Source organism: Phaseolus vulgaris, chromosome 7, assembly GCF_051622355.1.
Source record: "Phaseolus vulgaris cultivar YP4 chromosome 7, ASM5162235v1, whole genome shotgun sequence".
In the NCBI taxonomy this organism is placed as follows: Eukaryota; Viridiplantae; Streptophyta; class Magnoliopsida; order Fabales; family Fabaceae; genus Phaseolus; species Phaseolus vulgaris.
This window is the reverse complement of record NC_143504.1, coordinates 15,018,210-15,041,815: the sequence shown is the minus strand read 5'-3', so window position 1 is coordinate 15,041,815 and position 23,606 is coordinate 15,018,210. Positions and strand designations below refer to the sequence as shown.

Below are 23,606 nucleotides of genomic sequence, written 5' to 3'. Positions count from 1 at the left end.
ATAATGTTTATTTTGAGCTCTGTTTCCGTTTTTGATGAATTTTCAGGTTTTTCGAGCGCGAGTGGTGAATCTACTGGAGGAGTAGGAACTGAGCAAAATCCAGAATCCAAGTCCTCATCTGCTACTCTTTCATGTATGGAAGATTCGAATGAAGCCGCTACTGCTGTCATACCCCACAGAGTCGAAAGGATTGCACCACAAGAACCCCTCATCCTGGTTACAACTGGGTTAATTCTAAAGTCCGAGAATTTTTCTCTTGGTATCGTTCCTCTGATGAGCTTCGTGATTTTCTTTCTAACACCCAAATCTATTCTTCTAATATTGATGAGGATATAATTTCTTTTCGGTGTGCCGGGAATGTTGATAACGTTTGCATGGTCGTGAAAATGAAAAAAGTGAATTTTTTTATTTATTTTTATGCTTGTTTTTTTAGTGATCTTCACATTCGATTTCCATTGAATGATTTCCAAATGGGTGTACTCAATTTTCTTAACATTGCTCCCACCCAACTCCATCCGAATGGTTGGGCTTCTATACAAACTTTTAACTTCTTGTGTAAATTATTATCACTTTCTCCTAGCCCAAAATCTTTTTTTGTGTTATTATAGCTCTCGGCCTGGTAAACAACCAGGCTGATTATCTTTAATTAGTAAACCTAGAACTTGTTTTCTCAAGCCTTTTACTTCTTCATATAAGGACTTTAAAGGAGGGTTTTTCAAGGTCTTGATAGAGGAAGATGGAAAGAAATATTTCTTTAACGGTGATACCCCTAAATTTCCTTTCTATTGGACTAACGAACCTCTGAAATTTAACTCTTGGTCATACCACTCTATGGATGCTGATGATCGTCGTGTAATTGATGTTTTTGGTCACTTCTCTTACCAGATCCCACTCACGCTCTGTTACGGTTATACACTTCAAAAACGTCGCGAAAAGATTTCATTGGTATGTATTTGTTCACACTTTTGCTACATAACAAGATATTCTTAACTTTGCTAAATGTTTTATTGATTTTCAGATTTAATGGCAGCCACTAATCCGAGAGCGCAGTCTTACTTCTCAAAACTTATAAGCAAAACGGGTGATGTAACTCCTCGTCCTGAACCGGTTGTTGAGCATGCGATGGAAGTAGAAGTGGTTGAACCTATTTCTCGGGTTGAAGCCATTGAACCTTTGAATGATGATCGTACTGCTGGTCCTTCAAAGAAAAACAAGAAAAGAGATCGAAGTGGCAAGAGATCTCATTCATCCTCTCGACGTCATCGTCATGTTGAGGGAGTTTCAACACAGTTACTTCCATAATCAATTTTTGCTGCTACTACTAAATTTTCAAAGTTCATCCAGACTTCTGTTAACGAATCTTCGTATAACATGCTTAAGGCATCAAATGCCGCTTCTTTGGCTAATTCTATTATTGAACTTTCAAGTCGAATTCTTCTAATTGGGAAAATGATGAAAGAAAAAAAGTGTAATTAGTATCTCTTATGCTGAGTTTGACAAAATGAAGACTGAACTTGCTGAAGCACATGAAAAGATCAAGTCTTTGACCCTTCAGGTGGAAGAAATAAATGCTTTGAATACTCAACGTGAGACTGAAAAGGAGAATCTTGAAAATAAGATTACTGAGTTGAATATCGAAAGGTTGAAGAGTGATGAAGAGAAAACACCAACTTCAAACTGAGAATCAACACCTGAAGGAAAAAATGTTGGAGTTATCCAGTGCTAAAGAGATTGACAATAACACCATCAAACTCATGGAGAAAGAAATAAATCAACTGAAGGCAAGCGTGTTTGAAGCCGAGAGTTTTGTCACCGAGCAACACAAGTTAGGTTTTGACAAAGCTCTTCAACAAGCCAAACATTTTTATAAAATTCCTGTTGACGAAGGAAATTTTGATGTGAAGAAGGACTTTTATAATGGTGAACTGGTTCCCATCAACGAGATTCCGTAGGAGGATGCAACAGATATTAACATCATGAACTGAATGAGTTATTAGCTCAATTTTTTGTTATAGATCCCGCTTACCTATCGGAAATTAAATCATTTTGAGTGCCGTTATGGCCACACTAATGTAATACCTTCAGTTTAATATAAAAATTTTCGGCTTTATCGTTTATTTTTTATTATTCTTGTTTTTACCATAAACAACTTAATCAATTTAAATGACTTAACTAAGTTGATTAAGAACCACTTTCGGTTATACTTTTGGGTTTGTGTTACTTTTCAGCTAATGTGATTAAAAAGATGTGCTTTGTTGTACTTGATAACCTTTTGATCGAAACTTCTCGAGCAATGCGATGAAAAACATAAGTTTCTAACTTACTTTACATGTTATCAGTTATATCTCTTAGTTAATGTGATTTATTAAAAGTGTTCTTTATTATGCATGGTAACATTTCGGTCAAAACTTTTTGAATAATGTGATTATAAACATAAGTTCCTAACTTACCTGTTATCGGTTATACCTCTCGGTTAATGTGATTAACTAAAGGCATGTTTCATTATGCATGGTAACCTTTCGGTTAAACTTTTTCGGGTAATGGTTTATTATAAGTCATTTTTTTATTCATAATATACGCTTTATGTTACTATGAGGCATTAATGCATTCAAAATTGAGATACGTGGATGATATATCTGTTGGGAGGGTTTCACCTGCAGTGAAATCATCCAAGCCCAAAGGATTTTCAGAGTATTTTATTTTGGCAGGGTTTCATTTGTAATGAAATCGTCCATAACCAAAATATTATGATATTTCTCTCGGGAGGGTTTCACCTGGAGTGAAATCATCCAAGACCGAGAGACTCGTAGACTGAATTTTATTGAGACAAATTTTTTGTTGCTTGCAAAATATCTTCATTATGTAATAATCTTATACACAAAAAGTCCTTTACATCATCTTTCAACTGAAATAAAACTTTAAATGACTCGCGTTCCACGTTCTTGGTATTGCCTTTTCTTCTAATGTTTCCAATAGCTCCATTTTTCAAGTTTTCTAAAACTCTGAAAGGACCTTCCCAATTTGATGCTAACTTTCCTTGTTGTGGATCCTTTCGAGCATCAGTCTACATCCTTCAAACCAAACCACCTTCATTAAAACTTATAAGTTTTACTTTAGCATTAAACCTCTTAGATGCTCTTCTCTTTATTGCCTCTTCTTTTATTTTTGCTCTTTCTCTAAGTTCTTCAATGAGATCTAAGTTTGTTCTTAAACACTCATTATTGATGTTCCAGTCTTCTATTTGTCTTCGCAATGTTGGCTCATTAATTTCTATGGGTAACATGGCATCAGTACCATATGTAAGATTGAATGGTGTTTCGTTAGTTGAAGTTTGCGGGGTACACTTATATGCTCATAATATCTTATGGCAAATTCATGGAGCTCTTCTCGGATTTGTGAAAGATGGTGCGAAAGCCATGGATGTGTATGTGCAAGATCCTCCTAGGAGCTATGGTGATCTTGAAGGTGCATGATATGTATGGGATTAGGGAGGTTCGGCCAGCCCTATGGTAAGTGAAGGAAGATGAAGATTAGAGCCTAGAAACTAGGTAGAAGCAAAGCATGGCACAATGTTGACAGCATAACTTTACTCACAATAATCTTTAAAATACAATAGCTAGGCATCTCCTTTTATAGGCTAAGTGTACATGAAATGCAAGCTAAATGTAATGTAAATGTGAAGCACATGGGTGCACATGGCACATGGGTGCACATGGTCCTTTATTAGTAAAGGTTTCTAGAAACCTTTAGCTAATCAAGGTTAATGCTTCCTTAATTCTAATGTGCAGAAAATTAAACAATTGTCCACATGGTTATGCTATTTACACCCCATTTAAAGCTAAACTACACTTGATGGGCCTTCACGGAATATGTGCTATTAGGCCTTTTCCCATTCATAGCTTGATCCAAGTCTTCTTGTCCTAGACGCTCCTAGCTTGGTCTTAGACGCTAGTAGCTTGGGCTTAGACGCTCCTAGCTTGATCTTAAACGCTCCTAGCTTGGTCTTGGATGCTTGGCTTGGGTCTAGACGCTCTTGCCTTGGGGTCTAGATGCTCTTGACTTGGCTCTTGCCTTTCATGGAAGGTTGTGCTTGGCCCTCTTCCATCAATATCTCTGGTAATTTCTCTGCCAATAATCCTTTCGCACTTCCTAATCTTATTTTTAGTTGTCTGAGAATAACTTTATTTGCTGCTTCTGCTTGTCCATTTGTTTGTGGGTGCTCAACTGAAGTTGTTGTGGATTTAATCCCTAAATCTGCATAGAATTCCATAAGCTTTTTATCATTGAATGGTCGACCATTATCAGTTATGATAGTGTGTGGGATTCCAAATCTACATATTATGTTTTTCCATACAAAAGTTTGGATTTGTTGGGCAGTTATTTTAGTAAAAGCTTCTGCTTCTATCCATTTAGTGAAGTAATCCACAACAAATCATAAATTTAGTTTGTCCACGTCCAAGTGGAAATGGACCAAGTATGTCCATTCCCCACTTAGCAAATGGCCATGGAGAAATAATTCCTTGCAACTCTTGTGTTGGTATATGATTAAGACTTCCAAACTCTTGACATTTCTTGCATGCCTTGACATATTGATTGCAATATTCCCGGATTGTTGGCCAATAATATTCAGCCCTACAAATCTTCGTCGCCATTGTTCGGGCTCCACAGTGTAATCAACAAATTCCTTCATGAAGTTCTTTTGTCACATATTCAACTTGTTCCTGTGAAAGACATTTTAATAGAGGCGTTGAAAACCCTCTTTTGTACAACTCATCACCTATTAGAACAACACTGACAACTTTTTTTGTCATCTTAGAATCTACTTCAATGCCTTGTTCTTAATTTTTTTTATCACTTCTACGTATGCCTTGATCCAGTCATCTTTTGTTGTTGTAATATTGAAGCATTCTTCTAAACCAACCGTAGGTTCGTTAAGAGTTTGTTGTATGACTGAGTTATGTTGAATTTGTCGTTGTTGACTTGCTAGCTTGGATAACGAGTCTGTCTTTGAATTTAGTTCTCTCGGTATGTATTTTATCTCGACCTTAGCAAAGCATTGCATAATTTTTAACACTTTATGATAATATTTCATTAACAATGGATCTCTTACCTGATATTCTCCTTGTATATGTCGTACTGTAAGTTGAGAATCACTTTTGCATATGACATATCTCTGGCCAAGAGTAATCCTGCAATTAGAGCTTCATATTTGGCTTGATTGTTGGATGTTTTGAACTCAAGTCTTAATGCCATATCTATTTGAAATTTTTTTGGTCCTTCAAGTATTATCCCTGCTTCGCTTCCTTTCTTATTTGATGATTCGTCCACATGTAACGTCCACTCGGTTGTTGTTGTAGGCAATTGAATAATAAAATCAGCAAGAGATTGTGCCTTGATTGCTCCTCTCGGTTCGTATTTGATTCCATATTTCGAAAGCTCCACCGACCATGAAACCATTCTACCTGCAAGTTCTAATTTTCTTAAGATTTTAGATATTGGATAATCAATTCTCACAATTACCTGATGATTATGAAAGTATGGCCGAAGACGTCTTGCTGTGTACACAAGTGTTAAGGCTATTTTTTCAACCAAGGGGTATCTGGTTTCGACATTTTGGAGGGATCTACTTACAAAGTATATTGGTTTTTGCTCTGGATTTTCTTGTATTAAGGCTGCTCCTATAACTTCATGTGAGGTTGCTAAGTAGACTATGATAGGTTGGGCTAGCACAAGTTTGACTAGAATAGGTGGTTTGGCTATCAGACTTTTTAGTTGGGAAAAGGCCCGCTCACACTGTTCATTCCACTCAAAAGTTTCAGCTTTTTTCAATAATTTCACTATTGATTTAGTTCTCTCGGCTAAAATTGGTAGAAATCTTGCTAACGAATTTAATTTCCCCACCAGTCTTTGTACTTCCTTCAAATTTATTGGACTTCTCATTTTTAATATTGCCTCACACTTATCAGGATTTGCTTCAATTCCTCTATTCGTAAGCATGAAGCCTACAAATTTTCCTCCCCTCACACCGAAAACACATTTTTTAGGATTCAAGCGTAGGTTATACTTTCTTATTTGTGCAAAAATTTCTTCAAGGTCTTTTACATGTCGATGCACTTCACATGACTTAACAATCATGTCATCAACATAAACTTCCATATTCTTCCCTATTTGCTCCCGAAACACCTTGTCCATCAACCTTTGATATGTGGCTCTAGCATTTTTTAAGCCAAAAGGCATAACTTTGTAACAATAGTTAGCCGTGTCAGTTGTAAAAGTTGTTTTAGAGATATTTGGTCATGCATTTTTATTTGGTTATATTCGGAGTAAGCATCAAGAAAAGTCATCATCTCCTGTCCAGATGCTCCATCAACCAATCGGTCAATACTTGGTAATGGATATGAATCTTTCAGACATGCTTTATTTAAGTCAGTGTAATCAGTGCACATTCTTCATTTACCATTTGGCTTTTTAACAAGTACCACATTGGCTAACCATGTTGTATATTGAGCTTCTTGAATGAAACCAGCTTGTAATAACTTCTCGATTTCTTCAATTGCTGCCTTTCGTTTCTCTTCCCCTAGCTTTCTTCGCTTTTGTGCCACCAACTTTGCTCCTTGACAAATAGACAACTTATGGGAAATTACATAAGGATCTATCTCTGGAATGTTGGCTGCTTTCCATGCAAATAAATCTTTATTTCTTCGTAACACTGCAATCAGCTTACTTAATAATTCTTCAGGCATACTTCCACCTATATATGTGCATTGTTTCTCATCTTCTCCAAGTATGATAGACGTTGTTTCTTCTTTCGGTTCTAACCTCTCATCATTCATTCTTGGATCCAAATCCACCATAACCACCATATTCCTGCCATCTTCTCTATTAGTTTTTGAATTCATTTTCAACCCAGTTGGATAACACTCACGTGCATCTCTTTGATTAACATAAATGGTTGCTATCTCTCCCTTTTTGGTTGGGAATTTCATGGCCAAGTGCGATGTTGATACTATAGCTCCCAACTTGTTTAGAAAGGATCTTCCAGCAAAGCATTATATTATGTTCGAGCATCCACCACCAAATACCTGATTTTAATTTTCCCTGTTGCACTTCCTCTTCCAAATGTTGTTACTAAGTCAATGTAGCCTTTTGTATCTACCCTTTCACCTGAGAAACCAATAATCTGTTCTCGAAAGAGCACCATATCTCCTTCTTTTAGATGTAACTTCCTGAAAGTATCCCAAAACAAGATATCCATTAAGCTTCCTTGATCTACAAGAGTTTTCATAACTGCATACTCTACTATTTCCACCGTTATTACCATTGGGTCATCATGATCAGGATCAATTTCCTGAAAATTTTCATCTGTAAAAAGCATGGGTGGCAACGCTCTCTTTTTAAAGACATGGTTAATTGTTCTGACATTCCTCCAATACTATTTCCTTGCCGATGATGACTTCTTTTCAGAGAATCCCCCTGAGTTTGTGTTAATGAAACCTCTTACTGGTCTTCCTAGACTTCTTTCTCTACTTCTTCTTACTGATTGCGTATTTTGGTAACCTCTTTCATTTCTTGCTTCCGGTCTACCTCCTCTTCTTTCATCTCTTCTTTCTACTCTCATGTTATCTTTTCTCTCAAACCTCTCTAGCCTCATTTCTCCTAACTCTCCACCTCTCGGTTCTCTTTCAGGACTTTGTCTTGTTCTTACGTTTCCATTTTTGACAAAACGCCTCAACTGTCCGGCTTGAATAAACTCTTTTATTCTATCTTTCAAACCGATACATTCTTTTGTATGATGACCATGATTCTTATGATACTCACAGTGCTTGCTATGATTTGCCCTGTCAGGTGTTCTTGCTTTTCTTAGGGGGGTATGATTTTTGCTGCCATTGCCTCCTGTAAAATTCTCGTCCTGTTGGTATTCAATGGTGTATATTGTTAGAACTTTCGGCTTCGAAACTCCTCTTTTGCTCTTCTGGCAAAAGGTATGCTTTCTCTCTCAACTATCCTTTTTTCGCCTCCATCTGTTCTTGCTTGATTACGAAATTCTCTTAGCTCTTCCATCTGCATAAACTTCGATGCTCGTTGCCTTAATTCATCAAGGTTAGTTGTTGGCTTCTTACAAAGACTATCGGCAAATGGTCCTGGTTTTAGTGTTGTTATCATGTGATGCATTGTGACTTCTGGACTAAGATTTTGAATACCCAAAGCCACCTTTCCAAATCATTCCATAAACATTCTCAACGATTCTCCCTTCTCCTGCCTTATGTTTACCAACACAATCGATGTTAAATGATGAGGCCGACTAGTTGCAAACTGAGCTCCAAACTTTTCCACCAATGTGACAAAATAATCAATACATAAAGGTGGTAGACGTGTAATATTCACTATAACATCATAGAATGGATGTTTTCTAGAAGATATTCTGGTAAAAGTTCCAGATGTTTCAGGTAACCTTCTCCTTGTTTGAAAACTTTCATTATTATGAACTCTTTCATTTGCTGGTACTTTCGCTGGACAGTTTCAAAGGATGAATTAAAAACTGTTTCTTCTTGCAACTTTCTTTTCATATGTGCATTTTCTGCTCTCAACATACTTAATTCTTCTTCATTACTTTTTTTTAACATTTCAAATATTTTTTTGTAATTGCATTAACATTGCCATTGACATCATATTTTGGTTATCTTTCTGCTCTCCACCTTGCTCTTCCCTTCTACTCATCTCTGCTTCAACTTCTTTAATTATCACTCGACCCCACGGTGGGCACCATAATGTTCTTACAAAAAGGACCGAGAACACTCAAACAAGCTGACAACACAGACTTCACTAGATGATCTCTCGGATTTGGGCTTCCAGCTTCTCTCCAAGTTGGGCTTTCGGCTTCTCTCCAGGTTGGGCTTTCGGCTTCTCCTCACAGATGGGTGTGTGTACCTGCAAGACGCTCTGATGCCAAAGTCAGAAATAATTTTACATTCATCAGATAAAATTCACTCTACCTTACCTCTTGGGTTGATCCTCTGTTTATAGGGTTTTCTTATTGGGCTTATACCTTGTTTGGGCCTTTCTTTCTGTACCTCTTTATTATTTTATACACACCCATTAATTTGGACTCTTATTAATTTGGACCTTGCTACAGTGATTATATATATATATATTTATTTATTTTATTCTTTATATATATAGTTCTCGGTATAACTTCTCGGTATATTCTCTCAGTTATACCTCTCGGTCCTAGTAGTAAAATAAACATTATAAGAACTATTATTGATAGAAATTATTTTATGGTAAAATTGATACGTGAATGGTAAAATTATTGTTAATTAGTCATAAAAAATAAAATTATTTATACCATTATACTTCAATGTAATAAAAATATGAATATATATGCGTATTTTTCCCTAGTGTAAATAACTTTAATTGTTAATAATATAACTGAAATTTTTATGGAAAAAAAAAACCAAAAAAACACATATTTTAAAAAATACAAGAAAACAAAATTAAAATTAAGGAACTGTAAGCAAATTTACCTCAAATTTGAAGAGCAGAAACGTATTTAAATTCATTCCTAATTGTTAATATATTTGGTGAGTTGTCATAAGAAAGTGTTATTTTTACATGAAAGGAAAAAAAATATGAAAATCAATTTTTAATTATGATTAATAGAATAGAATTAGTAATTGCAATAAATAATAATAATTATAGAATATTGACTTACGTTTTGGGCACTAACGGATGTGCTAGCAAGAACATGAACCCTAAACCAAGAATATAAGTGCAAGATTTTTACTATATTGAAAAACTCAAATGATATTCTATTGGAGAAATTTTACCTAAATTCATTAACAAATTTTATGTGTGGAAATGACGAAAAAAAATCTATTCGATTTTATTTATGTCCACACATATTTTCTTTTCAATAATTTAAGGAGTTGTCTAATATGAGCACTTTACATAGCTTTCAAGGCGACAAATGAAGAGCCCATGAAAAATGAATATGTTCTATGCCATTATAATCAGCATTGGTTGAAGTCAATAATAAATAATTTTGATGAAACAAGTCGAGAAAGTGGGAAGACAAAGAAAAAGCTAGAGAATGATATGATAGGAGTTAGCTTGCCAAACACCTATATGACCCCTTGTCAAGTAAATGCTAAACACCGGAAGAGAATTACGATAAGGCAAGTAAATGCTAAATCTCATGATGAAATATTTTGAATTCAAATTGTTAATAATAATCTATCTCCATGAAGGTGGATTTTTGTTGAATTCAAAATACAGCAAGGCTATTTTTAAATGAAACAATCTTAATGATGAAGAAAACTAAATGAGAACTAGACCGCAGAATCTCAAATTAGTACGTCTGTTTCACTTCTCCAAATGTACACAACAATCACCAAAATCAGGAAGCCAATTACAATTGACTTATGATTAATCCATCACAGTAAGTAAAATGAAACACCTAAGAAAAAATCATGCTAACATCATAAAAGCGAGCCTTTTTTCCTCAAAGGAATATTCAATCTCTTGAATCAAGTCATTTCCACAAGGAACTGATGTGGTGAGAGTTGAATTCAAGTTTATATTCTTCATAATTGAAGAAGGAGCTGGAGTCATAGCCATATTCATTGGAACTGATACTGTCGATGGGGTAGCTGGGAAAGGAATAGGCATTATTGTCTTCGGAGTTCTATTCTCTTCATCTACCAAAGTAGCTGTCTTGGATGGAGTAGTGAATGGAACATTGTTAAGCGACAGTGTTCTCTGCAACTTCTCACCCTGTTTATTCAGTTCATCTGTAGCATTTGCCACATTAGCTTTTGAAGCTACATTGTTAGAAGAGATGGGAGAAAAAGGTTGTCGTATAAGAGGAGATTCTATGATTTGAGTCCCAGCACCAAATGAGTGCTTTTTAACAGGAACCCCAGCAATATCCAACCCTCTTCTAGCTGCTCAAACATAGGGAAAGAAACAATTAGTTCTAAACGAGTTCATGAGTTACAAAATGCATATAGATAACAATACATCATGCCGAATGTTTGTGCAACTTAGCGTGAAAGACAAAACATAAATGGAATGAGCTGTTCCGTATAAGACAGCAAGGCTGTGATGTTGTTCTGACTTGTTCAGATGGAGCATTTTTCTACAAAAACAAAGGAATATAAATGGACCAACAATTTTGAGGCTGGTTTTTAGGGACAAGTTGGATAAAAGTTTGATACTGGTTATGTTTTTTAGTAGAGTTTAATGAAACAACCTGATGATAAACCTGAAATGCCATCATCCAGATAATTTAAATGCTCAATTTGGTGCCCTTTCTCATTCTTTCTCATGGCACGTGAGTGAGTAGCTTTTGAATCAGGCTTTGGAGTTTGAAGCATTGCTCCCCCAAGCGAGACTCTTCTACTAGTTGCTCCTCCTGTTGACATCCTAGGCCCCTTTTTTACACTCTGGGGCTTTGAAGGGCTTGGTTTGGACCCATATAGTGCCTCCTGTTCCGCTATCATTTGTCCCTGGAGTTTCTTCAAGTCCTGAAAAAAAAAATTAACATCTTAACAAGTTTTGTTTAGTAATATGAAACATCTATTTCTTGAATGATACACACACAAAAATGTTGCACTAGGGTAAATATTGAAGACATTACCCGCTGCCTACGACGTTCTTGCTCTTTCTCTTGGCGTAATATATTGTACTCTTCAAGCATAGAAAGTAGACGAATCTGGAAACCACAAACAGGACACTTAGAAGCAGATTTGCTTGAACAACCAACTATGAAGAAACTAATATTCAGTTCACTCCCCACACCCCACAATATATATCTAAAAAACCATAATGAACTAGCTTCTTGGAAAGAGCACTTACACCATCATATGTGAACTCAACGCCTTTTTCCTTCTCCCATGCAATAGTTTTTGAAGTCAGACCATCCACCAGTGCTATACGAAAAAAAGAGAGGCCATTTTAAAATTATATAAAAGCACAGATGCGGGAAAAATAAGTTTCATCCAACAAACAGAATCAGATGGCTCAGTAGAGAAATGAAGTTGAAAGACGAATATAGTTTAGCGTGAAGAAAACAATATCAAACCAAAAAAACAACTAAACTAGCGCTCCTTACTCCACAATTTCTTATGGAACTCACAAACAGTAACTTCACATCCAAATTGGCACCTTTGATGACGCTCCATGCAAAATTTAGTTTGTCTCACTACACTACAATTTAATCCGTAATCCACTATAATACTATCCTAGTTCGTAATTCAGTTTGATGTTGCAATAAATTAAGCCATAATGCAACAAATAACAAAATCATGACAAATATGGTAACTATTGAATACCTGGAATTTTGTTGACCAAGGCACGAGCTTTCTCAGCTCGCTTGAGAGTAAGATGAGCACCTCTCCCTGCATTGTATCGATTATCATCCTGGAGGGTAAACAACACAAAATACATAGTTAAATTGTCAAATGTAGCTATGATTAAAAAGTGGGTCAAAATTGGCAGTGTTGAAGCAGGTTACAAATTACTAACCCTGTTGTACTCCTCAAGCCAAGACTCTTCATCGCATGCTGCCAACCATTTCTCAACCTTTTCAAGTATCTCTTTTCTGCTAAAAGCTTCTTCTTTGACTTGGGCAACCTGAAGTTCAATTTGTTCAAGCACACAAGCAGGGTCCACAGAACCTGCATAAAAAAGGATTAGGCATACTTTTAAGTTCGCAAAGAAAATAATTGCAATCAACTTGGTAGAAAGTAGAAAGTTACCAGATTCTATGGCCTCAACAGCATATTCCACTGCATTATCGATTTCTGGAATTAAATGAGTCTTTCGACAAATCTCCTCCAGCTCTGTTCTCTTCTTTAATACAAGCTCTTTCATCTTGCTTGATTTTAACATTTCTAACCTAGCTACTTCCTCCTCAACCTGGATGACATTATCACTTCTCCATGAATTTTGAACCATAAAAATCAAGAAATATAAGACTATTACACTCAAGCAACTTGTAACTCACCAAATTGATGAACTCCATTGACAAGGTGTTTGGTTCAGTTACTTCGTGTTCTGAAGCAGCTATATTACATGTAACATTCTGAAACAACTGTTGCTCTTCAACAGGGGTATCCATTAAGTTCCAGAGCTCCAACATTGTAGTAGCAAGATCTTGGAGCTACGAAACCATAAGTTATTACAAATATAACCAGAGGGGAAAACAACAAAATTCATAAAATACTAAATACAAATGGCAATTAATTCCTAACTCAATCTTTACCTTCTGCATTCTCTGTAATTTAACCTCCCTCAGTTCTTCTATAGCAATGGCCAATTGTTGAATGGTGTCATTACTTACACTCTTAGGTCCTTCTGATTCCAATAAACTGGGATGAATTCCGTTAATTGTCTGCTTGAAGTCCAAACCAAGCACTAAACATAGAGAATTTAATGTATACAGGTGCTCCTGGACTTGCTTTAAGCGACTACTCTGCATGAGGATAATATACGAGCATAATTACAAATAGCAAAAAGGAAGGATAAATAAGGTGATGATACGAGTCAGTGAAACAGTTAAAAAAAACTAAAGTATAAGCAGATAATTGACCTTCTCAATCTGAAGTGCATGTAGCTGCCTGTTCAATTCTTCAAGTTTTCTCACGGATAAATCAGTTTCATCTATGACAGCAGGAATATACTCTCTAGGACCATGTATTTCAATTGAAATGCTTTGAATCTGCTCTTGAACTTCTACGAATTGATTTCTACGCTCAGATTTCCTTTTTTGCATCTCCTCCAACTGCGGCAGAATTCTTGCATGCTCTTCCTTGAGGCTTCCAACATTTTGATCAGTCTAGAAAAAACGAAAGAGATAGTGTACAATCCAATTAGCAGTCTAACTGGAAAACAAATTATCTTGAAAAAAAATCAAGCTTTTAAGCTATAGAATGGTAATCCACTTAGGGATGCAGTTTCTCTAATGTGGATTTTACCACTTAAAGTGTGTACTTTAGGACTTTTTTCGACCCCATTCGAGTAATACACAGACACGCCTTACAACCAACAGCAAACAAATTATAGCAATTCTTAAAATATCTAACCTGACGAATATGCACTGGTCTCTCTCCCATTGATGAACAAATGGCTGCAAGTTCTGCCTCACAATCAGCAATTGCCTGCCTTAATTGAGCTCTAGACCGATTTGCCAGGTCTACCTTCCTTCTGTATACTTCTAGACACTCTTGTTCAAGCTCAAACAACATTCTATCTCTGTCAGTTTCAGACTCCCCAACTTCGTCCCATATTATCTAAAAGAAAGATGAGGCAAACAATGAAATTTTTTTGCAACCTTGCTGATGGAGATGTGAGGAAGGGGATGATTACAGCAAAACTTAATATGTACCTGAAGTTCATAGAGAAGTGTTCCACAACTTGTTTCCGATTGCAGAAGGGGATCATTTCGAGGTTTGGACATTTTGGGCACTTGTATCTGCCAGAGACGTTCCATTAAAATTCAGAAACACCAATTCCAAAACAACTCTTTGTCTAATTTTGACTAGATATTTATAGAAACTAACAAAAAACTTGTGAGAGAGAAGGATTTTTAATTTTGATTGACGTTCGAAAGCAATATAGAAATATATTACAACGACCCCCAAAACCTAAAATCCACACCTTTATCACAAGGACACACTATATGAGTGAAATTACTACCATTGCTGAAGTAGCACGTTATTTTCTCAATCCATCCTCTCAAATTTAGAAATAGAAACAACTAAACAACATTGGGAAAAAAAAACTTAAGTGAACCCGGAATCCAATTAGAACTCAAATTTTTGAAACGGAGAGAAGACCACAAAAATATATCGTACTAATCCGATTCAGATAAGAGCCACATCGATCTCAGCTAGAAGAAAGTGGAAGCAGCTACGCAGTTCAAATTGCAAAACAGCGAGAAACGAATCATAAACTCGTGTGGGTTCAAGAAGCAAGAAACAGAGTAACAGATTAGACAAGGACACATAAAGTGAATTTCCACGTATCTAGATTTACACAGAGGGTTCAGTTTCGAATTAGGAATTTGACTAGACGCATTTCATGAGAATGTGAAGAGCGAGCGAGAATTTTCACTGATCCGAGAACTGACCTGAAGAACGCAAGGGATCTGAGAATCGCTTCGTGTTGAGATTTTCCGTCGTCGGTGCTGAGTGAGAAGAGGAATGAGTTGATTTCCTTTAGAGAATGAAAATGAGTTTGAAGTTTGAATTGTAGAGAGAGAGAGAGAGAGAGAGAGAGAATATAGCCGTTTTGACGAAAGGGACCGTTTTGAAAAGCGCTCGTTGAGGATTTGATTTTGATTTGGATTTATTGTTGCCCCTTCTTCTCTCTATCTGCCTTTGTAAAAAATAATATAAAAAGTAATCAAATTTGTTAAAGAGAAGACATTTGAATTTGAAATTCATAAGAGAGAGAAAGTTATTAAGTTTTGACTTGGATTAATACTATAATAATAATAACAATTAAACACTTGCAACGTAAAGGATCGAATTTGGGATTCTTTTGAATTTATTGATAACTAAACTAAATAGACATAAAAAATTAGGAATCATTTAATTTGGTTGGTCATGTTTTGCAGTGGCATAGGTTTTTGCTGTAAGATGGACTACGTTTGATTTGTTTATTTTAAGGTATTGTTGTTAAATAAACAGATATTAATATTTTTTAGGTTTTTTAAGGAATAATTGTTAGTTGTGTTTGCACATTTTCAATATTTACCTAAAAACTATTACTGTGTAATTTGTCACTCTAACATATTGAAGTTGAGCTATTAACGGTGTAAAATGTTCATTCGAACTTTTAATGATTTTTATTTCAAATTTCAATTTTACACTTGTTTAATTTTTCTTGAAATAGAAGTAAAAGTTAAATATGAGACTATTGATATTTCTAACCTTTTGAAATTAGATTGATAACTAAAGTGGTACAATTGTTCATTCATGGATAATTCCAGTGGAATTTATATCGAAGTTAAAGCATAATATCTAGATGTATATTTTGTTGTTAAAAACCAGATCTATATTTTAATATATTTGTATAATTTGTATTTGGTACTTTTTACAATATACTAAATCATGCATTATAGTAAATTATAAGAAAATGAAGTTAAGTGGAATTATAAATGATTGTTGAATTATCATATTACGTATTCTAGAAAATATAATAAATAGTTCACTATAGCAACATAGATAACTTTCATTTATGATTCATTATATATTTATAAACATTAGAATAAATATATTTTTAATTGAAATTTATTGATAATATATAAAAAATTATATTATCATATTCAATCATAAATCATTATAATTTACACTTTGCTTATTTTCAAATGAGAACTATTTATATAGATGGATTTGGGTTACACTCACATACTCACATGTTGTATATGATAACTTTCGAAAATGTGAAAGCGTGAAACTGTAAAGAAATATTTCAGCGAGGATCTTGATCTTGTGTGAAGAATTAGAGGAAAAAAATTCAGGTAAAGTTATATCTAAAGACAAAAGTACCATGTATAATTCATGATTCTTGATTCTTGGTTTGAGTTGAGTTTGTGTTGTGGGTAAAATTAAGGTGAGCTAAGGTTCGTGGAATTCAATTTAAAGAAAATTGTTGTTCAGGTAGGCTTTTTCATTGACCTACATTAAGAATTAAGTTTACTAACTTGATTGACCATATATAGGTAAATGTTGTGGTTAAAACACAACATGAAAATGAAATATAAAGAAAAACAAATGGGTGAAGATAATCAATTATTACTAAAAAAAATTTATTAAATAAAAATCAATTTAAAAAAAATCATTAAATAGAGATGAATTTTAATTAATTATAATATTAACTAAATTAAATATTATTTTAGATACTAAAATAATTTTATTCTAGTTTACAGTAAGATAATTGATGATTGATTATGTTATATAACATTTTTTTTATCAGTAATAAAAAATGAATAAATATAAATAGGGTGATTCAATCTTTATAAAAAATATAATCTTTAACCTTTTCTCTAGACATGTTCCCATAATAATATAATAAAATAATAAAATAATAATATTATTAAATAATAAAAAATGATAATAATATAATAATAATTAAAAATAATAATGATCAAATAAAATTAAAAATAATAATAAGAAAAAAAAATTAAAAATAAGATCAAATTATAATAATAATATTAATAAAAGTATTAAAAATAGTTATAATAATAAATAATTAAACGTAATCATGTTATTATTAATATTAATAATAAAATTAATAAATTTGATTTTTTTTATAAAATATTAATAATATTAATTTTAGAAATATTAGTAATGAAATAATAATAATAAAATTAAAATTAAAATAATTATAACAATAAAAACATGTTTATAAAATAATAATAATAATAATTGTTCTTACAACAGGGACCAAGAACACTCGAAATGGGTTAACAAGACAAATCCTTCAATATTGGGCTGAACACTATCTTGGGCTGGGTACTTAATTTCTCTCCTTGATGGGAACTCTTGGCTTCTCCTCTCGGCTGGTGCTTTCGGCTGGTGCTTTCGGCTTTTCCTCTAGGCTGGTGCTCTCGGCTTCTCCTCTAAGCTGGTGCTCTCGGCTTCTCCTCTAAGCTGATGCTCTCGGCTTCTCCTCACAACAGGTGGGGGGTACCTGCAAGTCGCTCCGATGCCAAAGTCAGAAAAGGTTTAATATTTATCAGATAAAATCACTCTTACCTCTTTCTATCTCTGAACTCCTATTTATAGAGTTTCTTTAATGGGCTTTCCCCTTTACTCTTGGGCTTTCTTTCTGCACCTTTTTTATTATTTGTGCACCCCTCTTGCAAGTTTTTATCTAATTGGGCTTTTATAATATTTATATTTTTGTTTTATTCTTGTCTTCATCGCTTTCGGTCAAAACCTCTCGGTTTTAACCTAACATCTTAGTTGTTATACTATGTAATTCTCGGCATGAACCTCTCAGTTTTAGCCTACCAGTACACTAGCCCCCCAAGACAAAAATATTTTAAGCTTTTTTTAAAAAATATTCGTGTCTTAATAAATTATAGTAAATTTGACATTTGATTTGATTTGATATTGAATGCCTCGGTTTTTGTGCTTTAACTTGCCGATTTAAGTTGATTTGACGTGAATTTGTTGTTGCAATCGTTAGATTATACATTTTTGAACGGTTTCAGATTGCTTGCAACGTTTCAAATTCTAGGGTGTATCTTTGGGTTATAAATAGGGTCTTCTTTCAAACTTTTACGAATGTGTTTCGTTGTGTATTGAGAAAAGAAGCTTATTTTCAATCTGTAACCAGTTCTTGCAAAGGTAATGTCTCTTTCAAGTTTTTCTGCTTCTGATGATTTTTCAAGCGCGGGTGGTGAATCAACTGGGCGAGTGGTGCGAGAAGAGGATCGTCAAGACTCGAAGTCTTCATCTGCTACCCCTTCTTGTATGAATGATTCAAATGGAGCACCGACTGTTGATGCTCCTCAAGAATTCGGCATTGTATTGCCTTAGAGAAATCTTCGTCCAGGTTACCAATGGGTTAATCCTAAAGTCCGAGAGTATTTGTCCAAATACCGTTCTGCTATCGAACTTCGTAGTTTCCTTTCCTATTCTCAGATTTATTATTCTGACATTGAAAATGATATTATTTCTTTTCGGCGTGTTGGAGATGCCGATAATGTTTGTCATGGTCGAGAGGGTGATAGTTATGAATTTTTTTTTATTTTTATGCTTGCTTTTTTAGAGATCTTCATATTCGGTTGCCTTTGAACAACTTTCAAATAGGCATCCTTAACTTTCTTAATGTTGCGCCTACTCAGCTTCATCCGAATGGTTGGGCTGCGATGCAAGCATTTAGCATTTTGTGTAAATTATTATCGCTTTCTCCCAGTCCTGCTTCCTTCTTGTACTATTATAGCTCTCGGCCTGGGAAGCGGCCAGGGTGGTTATCCCTTATTAGTAAATCCAATGTTTGTTTCCTTAAACCTTTTACATCATCATACAAAAATTTTAAGGGGAGTTTTTTTAAAATTCTAATAGAGCCTGTAGGAAGAGAGTATTTTTTTGATGGAGATTCTCCAAGGTTTCCTCTGTACTGGACAAAAGATCCTGTGAAGTTTAACTCAATTTCGTTTCATTCAATGGGTGTGGCCGATCGTCATGTTATCGAAGTTTTTAGTCGGCTCTCGTACCAGGTTCCCACTCGCGCCTTACTACAACTGTACACTTCACCAAATCCTCGAGAAGATCTGATTGGTACGTGGTTGTTCCACATTTTCGCTCTTTATAGGATGAGTTTTTTAACTTAGCTAAATGTTTTATTGATTTTCAGCTTTAATGGCGAGCACTAATCCGAAAGCTCGCTCGTATTTTTCGAAATTGCTGAACAAGGTGGGTGATGTAACTCCCCGTCGTGAAAGTGTGGTGAATCCTGTGGTGGAAGAAGTCGTGGAACCCATTGTGAATGTTGAAGTGGTTGAACTGGTAAGTAATGTTGAGGCTGCTGGTCCTTCAAAGAAATCGAAAAAACGTGATAGAAATAGCAAGAGGTCGCATTCGTCTTCTCGGCGCCATCGCCATAGTGAAAATGTTTCTTCCGAACCTCTCTCGGAAACGATATTTAGTGCTACAACTAAATATGCGAAGTTTGTTCAGACATCTTTTGGTGAATCGTCTTACAACATGCTGAAGACTATGGATGCTGCTTCTTTGGCAGATTCTGTTATTTGAATTATCAAGCAGAAATCTTTTGATTGGAAAGATGATGAAGGAGAAGAATAGAAACTGTGTGGCTTTATTTGAGTTTGACAAATTGAAGAATGATTTTGCTGAGTATAAAGAAAAAATGAGCTCTTTATCGGTGCAGTTAGAAGAGATTAAAAAGCATAAAAAAGAACGAGAAGTCGAAATAGAAGGTCTTGGGAAGAAAATTTCTGATTTGGAGAACGAGAACTTGAAATCTATCGAAGAGAATGTTCGACTGTGTAAAGAAAATCAAGGCTTGAACAAAAAGGTATCGGCATTATCTTCTGCGAATGATTCCGACAAAAACACCATCAAAGCTATGGATGAGGAGATACATCAGTTGAGGACTAACGTTTTTGAAGCCGAAAGCTTTATCTTTGAACAACATAAACTGGGTTTCGAGAAGGCTCTTCAACAAGCAAAATATTTTTACAAGATTCCTATTGATGAAGGGAATTTTGATGTTAAGAAGGATTTTTATAATGGTGAATTAATTCCTGCTAATGAAATTCCGGATAATGATGCCGAAGATATCAATATCGAAAATTAGAAAGATATAGATGTTAATGTTTTGTTTATAGTCTCTCGGTTTACATGACGAGACTGATTTGGTTTTGAAATGTTGAACTTATATATGGAAGTTTGAGTCCTTTCTGTAATCTCCTCTTGGAATCTTATCAGAAATTAAAGAATATTATTCCCCTTGAGTTATTGTTTGTTACTCACTAGGTATTATTTGTTGACTCTTACTTTTGGCACTGTACTGAATGTTATTAGAACCTCTTGGTTTTGTCTTCTCGGTTGTATGATAAACCTTTCGGTCGAACGCTATTGGGATTGTGCTTTCGGTTATTTTAGTTAAATGTTTTAAATGTTAATTTAGAAACGTAACAAGATTATTATTTGGTTTTTATTACCGTCAAGCATTAAGTTTATCTTTCGGTTTTTTATTGCCTTGGAATAATTGCTACCTTTCGGTTTGTACTACTTTTAAAGTAACATGACTATCTGTTGGTTTTTGTTGCTTGAAAATCATAACTATTTTTCGGTTTTTATTACGTAAAAAGTAAAAAACTACTTTTCGGCTTTTATTTTTTAGTGCAAAATAGAGAATTTTCCTACTCTGCAATTTGTTGCGAGTAACCAAAAACGTGGACCAGCTTGGGGCTTGACCTTAATGTTATTTTGGATAGATCTAACTCTTGTCTTTAGTTGCCGATGTTTGAATTAAACGCTATGATTCTCTTGGTTTTATATCCATTGCTTGGAGATGTCTTGTGAACTAATTGAAGAAAGAATCGAAAAGACCGCTTTTTTCGGGAGGGATTTCACCTGGAGTGAAAGCATCCAGGACCGAAAAGAGTTATGTCAATAATTTTGTCGGGAGGGATTTCACCTGAAGTGAAAACATCCAAGCCCGAAAAGAATGATGTAAATTTTTTCGGGAGGGATTTCACCTGAAATGAAAAGCGTCCAAGACCGAAAAGTAGTAAGTATTGTTTCGGAAGGGATTTCACTTGTAGTGAAAACATCCAAGACCGAAAAGAAAAGCATGAGTCTAATAAGATGATGTTACTGGATAATTCTTCTTGATTAGATGATCGGTATGTATACAAGTTTTTGGCTTACATCTTCTGTTTCAACTAAAATAGAACTTTAAATGACTCGCATTCCATGTATTTGGTATCACTTTTTCTTCTAGAGTTTCTAATCTATAAGCTCCGTTGTGTAAGTTTTCCATTATCCTGAATGGTCCTTCCCAGTTGGATGCCAACTTTCCATGTCGTGGATCTTTCCGAGCATCAGTACGCATTCTCCAGACCAAATCCCCCTCCTTAAAATCCCTGAACTTTACTTTCGCATTAAACCTCTTCATTGCTCTTCTTTTTACTGCTGCTTCTTTTATTTTTGCTCGTTCTCTGAGTTCTTCAATAAGATCAAGGTCAGTTCTTAAGCATTCATTGTTGATATTCCAATCTTCCATTTGCCTTCGTAGTGTTGGTTCAGTAACTTCTACTGGTAACATTGCATCTGTTCCGTACGTGAGATTGAATGGTGTTTCTCCTGTTGATGTTTGTGGTGTGCACCTGTATGCCCATAATATTTCTGGTAACTTCTCAGCCCATAGTCCTTTAGCACTTCCTAACCTCTTCTTTAACTGTCCGAGAATAACCTTGTTTGCGGCTTCAGCTTGTCCATTTGTTTGTGGATGCTCAACTGACGTGCTTGTTGACTTGATCCCCAAATCTGCATAAAATTCCATAAGTTTTTTGTCAATGAATTGTCTGCCATTGTCAGTTATAATGGTGTGTGGGATTCCGAATTGACATATTATATTTTTCCATACAAACGATTGGACCTGCTGAGCTGTTATCTTAGTTAATGCTTCTGCTTCTATCCACTTTGTAAAGTAATCGACAGCTACTATCATGAACTTGGTTTGTCCTCGTCCAAGTGGGAATGGTCCAAGTATATCCATTCCCCATTTTGCAAATGGCCATGGGGAAACAATTTCGCGCAACTCCTGTGCCGGTATGTGATTCAAACTTCCAAATTCTTGACATTTTTTGCATGCTTTAACATAAAATTCACAATCTTCTCGGATTGTTGGCCAATAGTAACCGGCTCTACAAACCTTTGTTGCCATTGTTCGAGCTCCGCAATGTAACCCACAAATTCCTTCATGGAGTTCTTTAATTACGTATTCAGCTTGTTCTTTTGAAAGACATTTTAACAAAGGCACAAAGTATCCTCTTTTGTATAATTCATCACTAATTAACACAAAACTAACTACTTTCTTTGCCATTCTTGCATCCGGTTCAACTCCTTGTTCTTGGCTCTTTATTACTTCTATGTACGTCTTTATCCATTCATCTTTTGAAGTTGCAATATTCAAGCATTCTTCCACACTCACTGTCGGCTGACTAAGAGTTTGCTGTATGATGGAGTTGTGTTGCCCCTGTCGTTGTTGGCTTGCTAGCTTAGATAATGAATCTGCTTTCATGTTTAGTTCTCTTGGAATATATTTCATTTCGGCCTTATTAAAACATTGCATAATATTTAACACTTTATGACAATACTTCATCAGTAATGGATCTTTTACCTGATACTGTCCCTGCACCTGTCCCACCGAAAGTTGAGAGTCACTTTTGCAAATGACATTTTCAACTCCCATGTCTCTGGCTAATAGTAACTCTGCAACAAGAGCTTCATATTCGGCTTGGTTGTTGGATGTTCTGAACTCAAGTCTTAGCGCCATCTCCACCTGGAAGTTATCTGGTCCTTCAAGCACTATTCCTGCTCCGCTGCCTCGTTTGCTTGATGCGCCATCTACATACAATGTCCATTGCTCCTGCTGTGTTGTTTTCGGCATTTGAATAATAAAATCCGCAAGGGATTGGGCTTTGATAGGTCCTTTTGGCTCGTACTTGATTCCAAATTTTGATAGCTCCATCGACCACGTCACCATCCTACCTGCAAGTTCTGGTTTTCTCAAAATTTTGGATATTGGATAATCTGTTCTCACAATTATCTGATGATTCTGAAAATATGGTCGAAGACGTCTTGCAGCATACACCAGGGTTAAGGCAACTTTTTCAATCTTGGGATATCTGGTTTCGGCACTCTGTAGGGATCTACTCACAAAATATACTGGTTTTTGCTCTGGGGTTTCCTGTATCAAGGCCGCTCCTATGGCTTCAGCTGAGGTTGCTAGGTAGACTATGATGGGTTGGGTTAACACTGGTTTAACCAAGATTGGTGGTTCGGCCACTATAGTTTTGATTTGAGAAAAGGCTTGCTCACATCGCTCATCCCACTCAA

The 23,606-nt window shown here is 35.2% G+C and overlaps 1 protein-coding gene across 1 annotated transcript; it reads right to left on the bottom strand.

The window, feature by feature from the left end:
• Positions 1-10,338: 10,338 nt before the first annotated feature.
• On the bottom strand, positions 10,339-15,403 carry LOC137828538 (65-kDa microtubule-associated protein 3). Its single transcript, XM_068635155.2, has 13 exons — positions 15,131-15,403; positions 14,387-14,473; positions 14,085-14,291; positions 13,592-13,837; positions 13,265-13,474; positions 13,007-13,162; positions 12,759-12,918; positions 12,526-12,677; positions 12,333-12,420; positions 11,857-11,930; positions 11,639-11,713; positions 11,252-11,525; positions 10,339-10,943 (listed from the first exon to the last, which is right to left on the bottom strand). The coding sequence occupies exons 2-13, from the start codon at positions 14,456-14,458 to the stop codon at positions 10,468-10,470; spliced, it is 2,190 nt and encodes a 729-aa protein (XP_068491256.1). The 5' UTR covers positions 14,459-14,473; positions 15,131-15,403; the 3' UTR covers positions 10,339-10,467.
• Between the last annotated feature and the right edge of the window lie 8,203 nt (positions 15,404-23,606).

What these genes read in the sequence shown, in the direction of transcription:
- LOC137828538 (XM_068635155.2), bottom strand. Translation starts at nt 14,458, where the DNA reads ATGTCCAAACCTCGAAATGATCCCCTTCTGCAATCGGAAACAAGTTGT. An exon ending in GGCTTGAGGAGTACAACAGG is followed by an intron (nt 12,421 to 12,525) that starts GTTAGTAATTTG and finishes TTTACCCTCCAG; the next exon opens with GATGATAATCGATACAATGC. An exon ending in TTGAGTTCACATATGATGGT is followed by an intron (nt 11,714 to 11,856) that starts GTAAGTGCTCTT and finishes TGTGGTTTCCAG; the next exon opens with ATTCGTCTACTTTCTATGCT.